General features: G+C 46.5%; 1 protein-coding gene across 1 annotated transcript in view; it reads right to left on the bottom strand.

Annotated features, from left to right (window-relative positions):
• The window catches only part of ANKRD13A (ankyrin repeat domain 13A), a 34,765-nt gene that overhangs the window by 4,983 nt on the left and 17,684 nt on the right, over positions 1-12,098 (bottom strand). The window contains exons 5-12 of the mRNA XM_065904151.1: positions 11,635-11,778; positions 11,244-11,433; positions 5,262-5,328; positions 3,816-3,897; positions 2,664-2,725; positions 1,646-1,776; positions 846-1,003; positions 123-236 (exon numbers count right to left, since the gene is read on the bottom strand). Of these exons, the coding sequence (XP_065760223.1) occupies positions 123-236; positions 846-1,003; positions 1,646-1,776; positions 2,664-2,725; positions 3,816-3,897; positions 5,262-5,328; positions 11,244-11,433; positions 11,635-11,778 (948 nt within the window). The remainder of the gene's footprint in view (positions 1-122; positions 237-845; positions 1,004-1,645; positions 1,777-2,663; positions 2,726-3,815; positions 3,898-5,261; positions 5,329-11,243; positions 11,434-11,634; positions 11,779-12,098) is intronic.

Below are 12,098 nucleotides of genomic sequence, written 5' to 3'. Positions count from 1 at the left end.
AATTTTCCTTCAGGACAGAAATCAACTTCATAAGATACTCTAATTTCAAATTGAATAATCAGTATAATGATTAAATATATGAATTTTTTTAAAATCACAAAATCCAACTTTTTTTTTTTTACCTGAATCAGGCTGGGTCCCTTCCACATGTTGAGATACAGTTTCTTCAGCAGTGCTACAGCCATTAACATTTCCAAATGTAATCCGTGCATTTAAGACATGAAACAAGGGAATTTCTAACAAAATAAAAGCTTTTATAAATAAACTTTATCCAGAAGAATAACAGCCACCACTTACTGAGCCCTTACTATGCTGGTACCATGCTAAGTACTTTCTATAAGTATGATTTCATTTAATCATAACAACCCTCTCCCAATATTCAGATAGGAAGACTGAGATTCAGAGAGGTTAAGCAACTTCTAGATCACAGGAAGTGATCGAGCCAGGATTCAAGTGTCATGAATATACAACTATCCAAAATGTAAATTCTTCACAAGCAATTATGTATTATATGTGGTATCATGTGCACTAATTCAAGCCCTAAAACATATTAATGTATCAAAGGATCTTAGTGTCAACTGTCTTCTTCAAATAGTAAGTCTAATTTGAAGTTTCACTTCAGTAAGGTTTGATCTTAAAATAAGGCATGTGTCCCCTTTTAATGCCTTTTTCATCTGTCAGCATCATCTGTAAATAGCACTGATGGCTGGGGGAAATTCCTAATTTTGATGTGCAAAATGAACTAAGAACCAGGACACTTCTGTAAATCACACTGAACTCGAGGCAAGTCTGCCCTTTCCCGTTAGGTCCCTTGTCGGGTGCTCCTCTGCTTGACTGAATGGTACCTATTTTGATGGGAAATCCGGGCGGGAACTCCAGTTTGATGAAGTCTCTCAGCCGGGCAAAATGTGCACTGGTGCGGGCCATCAGGTCAATGATGGGGACCACCTGCTCCACCAGGGACAGCGGGAACTCCTCACACATCCATAGCGTTGCTTTAAACCTGCCGGATTGCGTGAGATGAGACCGACCAAGGCCGGCTCCCCGAGATGGGGGGGCTGTGTGATTCCCCTGCAGTAGCCTAGACAGTGCCTGCTTCCCCATGCCCCGGTCTCCCCAGTTATCTCACACCCCCTGCGTCAGAGCTGGGAAGGGACGAGAGCCACAGAGAACTTGCATCACCCCGAAATCAGGGCAACTGGAGGCAAACGACCTGCACCACAAGCCTTAATCGATAGCAAGCAGAAAGTACTGGTAGCTGGGGGAAACCATTTCGTTTGACCAGCTGAGGCTTGTTGGCAGTTAAAAAAGGAATTCTTATATCCAGTCTATATTCTATTTGGAGAAGGGCTAATAATAAGACAGGAAATTTACTGTCACCTTTCATCAGATAAAGTGATTTTAATTTTTTTGGGGGGGGTCACTCGGAATGCAGGATCTCAATTCCCCAACCAGGGGAACTTGTGCCCCATGAAGTGGCAGGGCAAGAAGTCTTATTAACCAAAAGACTGCCAGGGAAATCCCAGTGATTTGAAATTATTTTTCAAGGGAGGGGCTGGAAGAAGAACCATGACATGGGAAACAGCACAACTTCTCAAACAAATAAGAATCTGTAAGTTGAAAATGACCGCTGAGTCCCTCTTACTTTTGCGTCCTAATCGTCAGCTCCTTTGGTCTTCCGATGTCCCTGTCTTTCAGATCAAACTCCTCGTTGAAGTACTCGTCAGGCGTGATGGCTGTGGGGTTGTGGGCCGTGGCGCACTCTGTCGTGAGGTCCTGCCGAGCCAGAACTCAGGGGAGTCAGAAATGCCAACGCTGCTGGCAAGTGGAGTCTATGGCACCCAGCCTCTGAGGTGGCTGTGTTAACCAGCTACAGAGCAGGAAGTTCTGGTCATTAACTTTTTTTTTTTTTTAACTAAGTTACTGCACAGAACACCTACAAACCTATTACCAAACTACATGGCCAAGCCTAATGGATTTCTCCATTTCAAATCGTTTCTCCAATCTCCTCTGCCTTTTTACCTCCTGATTAGAGAAATGAAAAAGAAAAGAGATATAGGCAGAAATATCTGAAAGCATATCTTCAGACTGAACCCAGGGTTCAATCTCTGGGTCAGGAAGATCCCCTGGAGAGGGAAATGGCAACCCACTTCAGTATTCTTGCCTGGAAAATCCCATGGATGGAGGAGCCTGGTGGGCTACAGTTCATGGGATCTGAAGATTTGAAGATCAGGTTCCAGCTCTGTCCTTCTCTAGCCTATGACACTGGAAAGGTCACTTCATTTTTCAGACCCTCAGTGACATCCGCGGCAGCAAATTTCAAACGGTTATTGTGAGGAATGAGTCAGGAAATGTTTATTAAGGAGCTCTATTAAAATATAAAGTCTCGAATCCTTTTTTTTTTCTGGTTCCATTTTTATAGAGAGGTCCTAGTTTAAAACAGATACGAGAGAAAGCACCTGATTCTATGATCACTATCTGCCTCTAAAAATCTTTTATTTTCCAAGGCTTACTCATCTTATTCTCTTCCAAAAGAACATCTCTGATTCCAGCTCTTAAGCCTTTTCAAATTAAGTGGCCTGCTCAGGATGCAGGAAATGCCACCAGAAGCACAGAAAAGTCATCTCCTGTTAAACCATGCTGGAAATCACGTTTTGACTTACCCCTTGAGCACCAAACTGGTGTTCCACAGTCCCAAGCAGTGATTCCAGTGGGTTCCTGTCGGCTACAGAGGGGGGAAAGTTTATTTGACTTTACTTATGATTATAGAAAAGGATTCCCGTTCTACCTTCATGTTTCTCTATTATGCATTAGGAAATCCATCCATGAACAGGCCAATAAAATCATCTCTAATAACCATCAGCTAACACTCTTTCTGGGGACTTCCCAGGTCGCTCAGTGGTAAAGAATCGCCTGCCAGTGCAGGAGACCTGGGTTTGATCCCTGGGTCAGAAAGATTCCCTGGAGGAGGAAATGGCAACCTACTCCAGTATTCTTGCCTGGGAAATACCACAGAGGAGCCTGGTGGGGTTCATGGGGTTGCAGAGAGTCAGATACGATTGAGTGACTTGAGTATTTCTATGATACTTTTATTAAGGTCCCTAAGCTCGATGAACAGAGTTTTAAGAATTCAATCAGAATTACTACAAAGAGTTTAGACTTAGGAATGAGCCAGATCTGATTCCAGCTGCACCTTGAGGGTCACCTCTTGTGTGACTGAGGCCTTAGCTCCCTCATTTGTCAGACTGGACTAAAGGCGACAGCAGTGGGGGAGGGAGTTAACAGTGACTGCAGGCTTCCCACGTGCTGCAGGCCCTGGTCTCCAACGTGCAACAACTCATCTCATCCTCGCAGTGACTCTTAAGGCAGGTCTGGTAGCTGAGGTGACCACGGCACAGAGTGGACAGGTAACCTCACAAGGCCCTACCAGCCTCAGCGAGCTGAGATAAGGCGGCCACATGCTGGCCACGTTTTGGTTCAGAGCCCAAGCCCTGTCTGAATCTCCCACCGTGATGCTTTGCACTAACTCACTTCAGTGATAAATACTCTTCAATATCTTTACTTTTTCGACTTGAATTCAACAACTGTTCTTCATAAAACATCAGCAAGGTCTTGTGAATGGCTTTAATTACAGCTGATGCCAACTACAGGGAGGTGCCGCCAGGAGTGAGTCAGACTAGGGAGAAATTTGTAAGGAGGAAATTCAGATTGGCATGACCCCATCACACTGACCCCCGAGTTTAACAGAGCCGACAAATGTGTGCTCTAGGCTAGAAACGGGGTGGGTGGGGGGCGGGGAGAAGGGAAGAGATTACCTTTGTATCTTTTTTTTTCCTCCTCGGTCAGATGTTCTGTCCGTATTTTGGTGATCACACTCACATTGTTCACCGTGTAAACCTTGAGAGGTGTGTGCAAAAGGAAACAGTGACATGGGGAATCAAAATTCAACAGATAAGCAACAGCAAGAGCAAGAATGCTGAAGCCAAAACAAAACAAGCCAAAAAAAAAAAAAAAATCCAGCAAAATAAAAATGAGAAATGGTTAAACATTCATTAGGACTTTTCAGAGAGAATACAACAGCTACCAACTTAGAAGTGCCTCAGTAGTTACTATGCATCCCTGACATCCTTCATCACCCCTGAGGAGCTGACAGGGACAGGCTGCTCCTGCCTACTTGCCCTCTGTGTTGCCAAACCCTCTCAAAGAGGGGCCTGCAGTGTGGCCTCCCAGCTGAACCTCTCCTAAGGGAACTGAACCTGCATCGTGTCCTTGGACTGATTTTTGGTAATCTTATACCGAGACTGACCTGGACAGCCATCTGCTGGGGCAGAAGGAAAACGGAAGGAACACAAGGTTCTCTACACCAGTAAGATCTAGAGAAAACCAGCAAGTCACTGTTTAAAAGGTGTTCCATTGATTGACCCCAAATTATTTTAACTGCCAGGGTCAATGCTCTGTTTTCAAGGTTGACTGAGGAATACTGGGGTCTGGAAAGTCAAACGGTCTGGTTCACAGAGAATTAGCTGAGGACGCCTAACACCGGATTCCCAGTGTTCAAAGATTCAGGGAAGGAACACACGCAGCACTTCTGAGTGAACCTCGCTGAGCGAGACGTAAGCCTTCCTCGCTCACTCAGAGGCCCCCAGAGGACCCTGCCGCTCCTGGCAGTGTGGCTGTGAGCCATCAACCCCTGCCGCACTGCAGGCCTAGCGAGGGGCCAGGAGACGGCTTCCCGGTGACAAAATGCCAGGTGACTCGAGCGACTGTCTCCACTCTGACAGCTGTGTTCCAGATTCACTGACGTCATGTGAGTGGGCTGGGAGCCGGCTGCTTTAGTGAGGTTGACTAAGAATGCTGGGAGACTCCTAAAAGCTATTTTGCAATATATATTTTTTAAACCTACTCAGGTGATTAAAAAAGAAAAAAAAAAAAAATGAACAAGCATGTTAATGTTAAGTCTAGTCCTTTCTTTTCGTTTTGTTTTTAAAGAAAAAAACTGTCGCCCCATCAGGACAGCTGATGCTGGGGCTGATTTCCCTACAGCAGTTTCTCTGCGGCCTAACTAGAGACCTCCGTGGGATGCGCTAGCTCCCCTTCTGCGAGTCAAATAAGATACAAGTCCAAGGAAGAGACACGCTAGACAGAACTTATTCCCCAGAGCACCTCCTCAGCACAGATGCATGACAAAGTCTGAACAGACCCCTCATTTGCATAGAAGCTAAAGAGCCGAATGAAATCTTATTTTAAGAGTGTCCTTTTACCTTTGCTTCGTAACCATTAACAACTTCTGCTTTATCTGTCCTCCAGCCCCAGAATCCGGATTTAGTTCTGATAAAAAGTGAACACCACAAATTTCCACATGTACAATATGCCATTCAGATTCATCCCTGCAGCCTTTACAGGTTTTCTTCCCCCAGCTTAAGTGAGCGAAGGACACTTGGAAATTAGGGTCCCTCTGTCCACGGAAGGATGTTGTTAATGACAGATGGCTCTAGCAGCTCCCCCGCACCCCCTCCCGCAGTTATTTATCAGTTTGCCTCAGCCCCTCGGCAGAGAAAGCCTCCCATCTTGGCTTCGTGACAAAAGCTGCCGGCAGAGCTGACAAAGGTGGTGACGCTCATGGGACAGCTGTCTCGGAGGAGTGCGCACAGATGACCAGCGTCCGAGGGCTCGCCACTAGGTCGGGGAGCCCTTACGGGGTCATCCGGACCACGGGCAATGACAGAGTTGGCAGCTCCAGCCCCTTGAGCAGCCGTATCTCAGTCTAGGAATTCTTAGATCCGTGAGGCACAGGCCATCCTGCTCCTCGGGAAGGAGAAAGCGGCTGGGGCGGGAGCTCAAGACGGTGGGGAGCTGCTTGCAGAAGCCGTGCGCACCAGTAAAAAGGCTTGGAGGCGCGCTCTGTCTCCGGTTTGTTGCAGCAGTGGGCGGAACCAAGTCTCAAGCTGCGTTTTAGCCTAGCCCTCTAGTCCAGCTCCGCTGAAGCTGCTTTAAAGCAGTCAGCACTTCAGCAGCAGCTGCAGTCTTGGGTAAGTGCCTGAACCCCTCATTACTCCACTCAACATATGCCTGGAAAAAAACGCATTTAGGAACCAAAAGCAGCCAAGAGGCTGTGGATCGTTTCCAAGGCAGCGCACCCTGGGAAACGCTACCACGCCCCGGGGAGCCCCGCCCAGACGGCCCCTTTGTCTAGGACATCACATCCCCGGCTCCGCTGTGAGTGCTGCACGTGGGCCTGCCTCCCGCCCTGACCCTGGAGTGACACAGGGCACCCACAGGTGGCAGGGAGGGGGTGACCTGCACCCTGTTTTTCTAAACAGCCTGCTTTTCTTCTGGTGAGATCTGGTCAAAGAAATTAGTCCAGGCTGGGGAGAAGGAGTTTTAGGTGTGTATTAGAGTCCATCACAGAAAGGAGGGGACAGAGCCTTGGTTTTCCTATTCATTACCCGCCATTAGTGCAACATCAGTCAGCAAAAACAAGACCGGGAGCTGCCTGTGACTCAGATCATGAAACTCCTTATTGCAAAATTCAGACTTACATTGAAGAAAGTAGGGAAAACCACTAGACCATTCAGGTATGACCTAAATCAAATCCCTTACAATTATATAGTAGAAGTGACAAATAGATTCAAGGGATTAGATCTGATAGACAGAGTGCCTGAAGAACTATGGATGGAGGTTTGTGACACTGTACAGGAGGCAATGATCAAGACCATCCCTAAGAGAAAGAAATGCAAGAAGGCAAAGTGGCTGTCTGAGAAGGCCTTACAAATACTGAGAAAAGAAGAGAAGCAAAAGGCAAAGGAGAAAAGGAAAAGATATACCCATCTGAATGCAGAATTCCAAAGAACAGCAAGAAGAGATAAGAAAGCCTTCCTCAGTGATCAATGCAAAGAAATAGAGGAAAACAACAGAATGGGAAAGACTAGAGATCTCTTCAAGAAAATTAGATACTAAGGGAACATTTCATGCAAGATGGGCACAATAAAGACAGAAATGATATGGACCTAACAGAAGCAGAAGATATTAAGAAGTGGTGGCAAGAATACACAGAAGAACTGTACAAAAAAGATCTTCATGACCCAGATAACCACGAAGGTGTGATGACCAACCTAGAGCCAGACATCCTAGAATGTGAAGTCAGGTGGGCCTCAGGAAGCATCACTACAAACAAAGCTAGTGAAGGTGATGGAATTCCAGTTGAGCTATTTCAAATCCTAAAAGATGATTCTGTGAAAGTGCTGCACTCAATATGCCAGCAAATCTGGAAAACTCAGCAGTGGCCACAGGACTGGAAAAGGTCAGTTTTCATTCCAGTCCCAAAGAAAGGCAATCCCAAAGAATGCTCAAACTACCGCACAATTGCACTCATCTCACACGCTAGTAAAGTAATGCTCAAAATTCTCCAAGTGAGGCGCCAACAGTATGTGAACTGAGAACTTTCAAATGTTCAAGCTGGATTTGGAAAAGGCAGAAGAACAAGAACCAGAGATTAAATTGTCAACATCTGCTGGATCACAGAAAAAGCAAGAGAGTTCCAGATAAACATCTACTTCTGCTTTATTGACTAAGCCAAAGCCTCTGACAGTGTGGATCATAACAAACCGTGGAAAATTCTTAAAGAGAATAGTTGACCACCTTACCTGCCTCCTGAGAAATCTGTATGCAGGTCAAGAAGCAACAGTTAGAACTGGACATGGAACAACAGACTGGTTCTAAATCGGGAAAGGAGTATGTCAAGGCTGTATCCCGTCACCCTGTTTGTTTAACTAAAATGCAGAGTACATCATGCAAAATGTCGGGCTGGATGAAGCACAAGCTGGAATCAAGATTGCCGGGAGAAATACCAATAACCTCAGATATGCAGATGACACCACCCTTATGACAGAAAGTGAAGAGGAACTAATGAGCCTCTTTATAAAAGTAAAAGAGGAGAGTGAAAAAGCTGGTTTAAAACTCAACATTCAAAAACTAAGATCATGGCATCTGGTCCGATCATTTCACAGCAAATAGATGGGGAAACAATGGAAACAGTGACAGACTTTCTTTTCTTGGGCTCCAAAATCACTCCAGATGGTGACTGCAGCCATGAAATTAACAGACACTTGCTCCTTGGAAGAGAAATTATGACAAACCTAGACAGCATATTAAAAAGTAGAGATGTTATTTTGCCAACAAAGGTCTGTCTAGTCAAAAGTATGGTTGTCCAGTAGTTATGTATGGATGTGAGTTGAACCATAAAGAAAGCTGTGGTGCTGAAGAATTGATGCTTTTGAACTGTGATGTTGGAGAAGATTCTTGAGAGTCCCTTGGACAGCAAGGAGATCAAACCAGTCAATCCTAAAGGAAATCAATCCTGAATATTCATTGGAAGGACTAATGCTGAAGCTGAAACTCCAATACTTTGGCCACCTGATGTGAAAAACTGACTTAATGGAAAAGACCCTGATGCTGGGAAAGATTGAGGGCAGGAGGAGAAGGGCACGACAGAGGATGAGAAGGTTGGATGGTTTCACCAACTCAACGGACATGAGTTTGAGCAAGCTCCAGGAGTTGGTGATGGACAGGGAATCCCAGCATGCTGTGGTCCATGGGGTCGCAAAGAGTCGGACACGACTGAGCGACTGAAGTAAACTGAGTGCAGTGTGACCCACTCAAGGAAAGAGAGGGCTCCTAAGGGATGACCCTGCAGGCCAGCTGTCTCCAATTCACTTTCCAGAAACACATTTAGGGACCACACCTAACCGATCAATAAACCCAAGGCCCCTTTTCGTCAGTGATCAATGAAAATTCAGATCTTCCTTTGGGGGAACTGATCGATCCTCAGTTCCTGTCTCTCAGTAAGAACTCGATATCCTGGCATAAGAAATCACAGCTTTCTGGCACCTGGTCTTCTGAGGGACCAAAGGATGACCCAGTCTGCTCCATGGCATCCTTTGTGGATGCTGAGAAATCAGAACCACGCTTTCCCTCTGGGAACCGCCAGGCTCCTCACTCACCTACCTCTGCACCATCCGCCACCCCAGCTGCTCCACTGCCTTCCCCATGTCCACTCTCTGACAGCTTAGTTACTGAACTCAACGTCTACATCCTGTTTTAAAACCCAAGATTCTGGTTTTAACTTCTTGATAAACTGTATGTGCAAAGGTATCTGAAAATGACAGGAGGAAACCCAGCCTCTTCTTCGGCCATTTTTCCTCTGCCTGTCTCCACTGAGACCAACACCCCGAAGGGCACTGAGCTGGTGCTGGGCTTGGAGGCTGCCTCACAGGTTGGGTTCTATTTGAGGTGGGCAGGGCAGGAACCCTTCAGACGAGAGAAAAATCCAAACTGCAAACAGAGGGTCTATACCCACAGGCCAAACCTAAACACGGGAAAAGTACAGGTTTGCAAACATCAAGCTCTGAGTGACAGATGAGAAGAAACGGAAGGAGACTATCCGAATATATCAGGCCCTCGTCTGCTAAATTTAATCAGCTGAACGCTCGCTCACACCTCACTAGGGTAAGAAGTAGGCAAGCACGCCTTTTCTATTTCTACCAGCAAACCTCACCCTTGTGAGGGGCTCAAGTCCTTGCCCGAAGCACGAGAAACTCACTGAGCACATATTTCATTCCGAGCCCCACCAAAACAGCAGCTGCTTTCCAGAAAACTCTCTTTCAGCAACCCTCCGTCAGCTGCAAAAGGAGGGTTAGCCTAAACTATCTGAAAACCCTGAGGCCACAGGAATACAAAATACAACTCAGTACAACCAGAAGGCACAGTCATTGCCTGTCTACCCGCTGGGTAACAGCCAGTAACCATCACCTCTCTGTAAATGACACTTCGGACCAAACAATGACCCTGTAGCTCTGCTGCTGAACTAGAGGGAACAGTGGCTCCTCTCATGACATCTGAGATTTCAGCCCAAGATTCACTCTTTTTCTCCTTTCAGCTAAGGAAACAGAAACCCAGAGAGGAAGCCGCTGGCTCAAAGCCGCAGAGGGAGCAGCTCTACCAGTCACGCCAGGTTCCTCCAGCCCTTGCTCTCCCGTCTTCCAGCTTTCAGGGCAGAGCCCTAAACAGGCGAGAGGCAGGTGCTCAAGCCTGGAGATGTCTTCCCAAGACCCTTCCAGGTATGGTCAGCCCCTAAACCTTACTGTCCTGGGAAGACAGCGGCTGTCACCTGGTGAGACCGGTGCCCAGAGGCTGACGGAAGGGCAGTGACCCTGCCTCAGGGGTGTCGCTCCCAAGGCAGCAGATACCTGACGTTTTCTCTTCTGCTACCAACAAGCACCCTAATTCCACAGCTTGGTCTAAATTAGGGGAAGGGGCACTTAAGTCTTAACATGTGACTACACAGAAGACTCTTGGTTTTAGTAATAAATTTTCTACTGGAAAGAAAGATGAAAAGAAAAAGACAGAACAGTTCATATACTCATTAAGAGAGAAGACAGCCCGAGTCCAGGAGAACACTGTTTGTGTCGGCTCAGACGATGTGGCTTTTTGGTCTACAGGGAGCGGGATGTGACATCCTAGGCAAACACTCAGGGCTCGTGGAGACTCCCTGGGTTCAGTGTGATCTCTGGAACAAACTCTTAGCCTAACAGCTAAGTTAGCCTAACAGCCTAACTCACAGCCTAATAGCTGTGACAGCCTCTGTCTCCCTCACGAAGCCTCGGCGCTGCCCCTGGGGAAGACACCCAGAGTCGGTGTTCTCACCTGGCTTAACCGCCACACAGACCTCCCCAGAGGGTGCACCAGACAAAGTCTGGAATCAAACTGAAACCCTCCAGACTCTTGCTCAAAACCGTTAGGCCTCATGGGGAAGCAGAGGGCGGGCAAGGGGGAGAACCACATTGAACTGTATGCCAAGTGTGAATCCAATTAATAACCACATTCGATACTGGATCACTTCTGCCCTGGAAACTCCAAGCTCCATGGTTTAGGACAAGGGAGTCTTGTGGACTGCCAAACACAAAAATCAAATTCAAGTAAAATCTGTTAGGAAAGGGCCCATAAAAGAACATGAAGATGTTTCTCCAAGACTTCACCAAAGTGTGATAAAAATGCCACATGGTGGAGGATGTTAGCCATGGTATCCATTTGGCTGGAGCAGAGATCAACTTTAAAGTCCACTAGGGTTTCTTACGCCATAGTAGAAAAAAAATTCTAATCCACCCATAGTTTCCAATTAATATATACATGCTATAAAGATGGCAGTAATGGGATTAGACATGAAAATGCAGAACTTAAATCCATACCTTTCAAAAGCAATGTTTTTAGTATCGAGGCTGGTGTTAATGACGGGGCTTGTGAGCCGCCTCTCAACCTCCCTGCTTTTAGGTTTCATCAGGTCCAGAGTGAGGCGTTCCATTTCCTGGGAAAGGTCAAAGTGTTCAGTGGTGACCACTTTGTCATCATGGTTGACTTCCATCAACTCTGCCCAGTTGTCTGTTAACGGAAACAAGGGCATAACTAAGCACAGTGCAAGGAAGATGCAAAACCAAAGCTTCGTGTATTAAGCTGCATCATCTTTCACTCACACACACACACACGAACACACGAACACACACACACGTGAACACATTTTGATGGTGAAAAATCACTCTGAACTTAGCAACAGCAGTGGCGACTACAAGGGAAACCCCTCACCTTCTCCTTTAAAGATGAAACTCCGCCTCCCTCTTATCCAGCTCATGTTCTCAAAGCCCAGCAGCGTGATATCCACACGCAGTTTGGCACCGCTTTTCCAAATGCGACAGACATCATTCGGGCATATTCGGGAAACCAAGGGCACTGGAGAAGAGATGTGTACTACTGAGAAAAGTCTGGGGGCTCGGCAGAACAGTCAGGCCCTACAAATCAGGACCCTGATTTTACTGAAAGGACAGGAGAGGCAGGATGCCGACGGTCATACAGAACTGGGCCTGGCTCCCATGCTTAAGATACAAGAAGTCATTCTTAAAGAATGAAAGCAGACTTTCAGTTCTAGAGCCGTTTATAAAACTGCAGATCTATGTCTTGCCCAGAGAAAATGCTAAATCAATTTCTCGAGTGTGTTCTCAGTCCCAAATGAACCCCTCTTATTGACCGCCATCAGGGCTAGTGTGTGTCCA

The sequence above is a fragment of the Muntiacus reevesi genome, chromosome 13 (genome assembly GCF_963930625.1).
Source record: "Muntiacus reevesi chromosome 13, mMunRee1.1, whole genome shotgun sequence".
Taxonomy (NCBI): Eukaryota; Metazoa; Chordata; class Mammalia; order Artiodactyla; family Cervidae; genus Muntiacus; species Muntiacus reevesi.
This window is presented reverse-complemented; position numbering and strand designations above follow the sequence as displayed.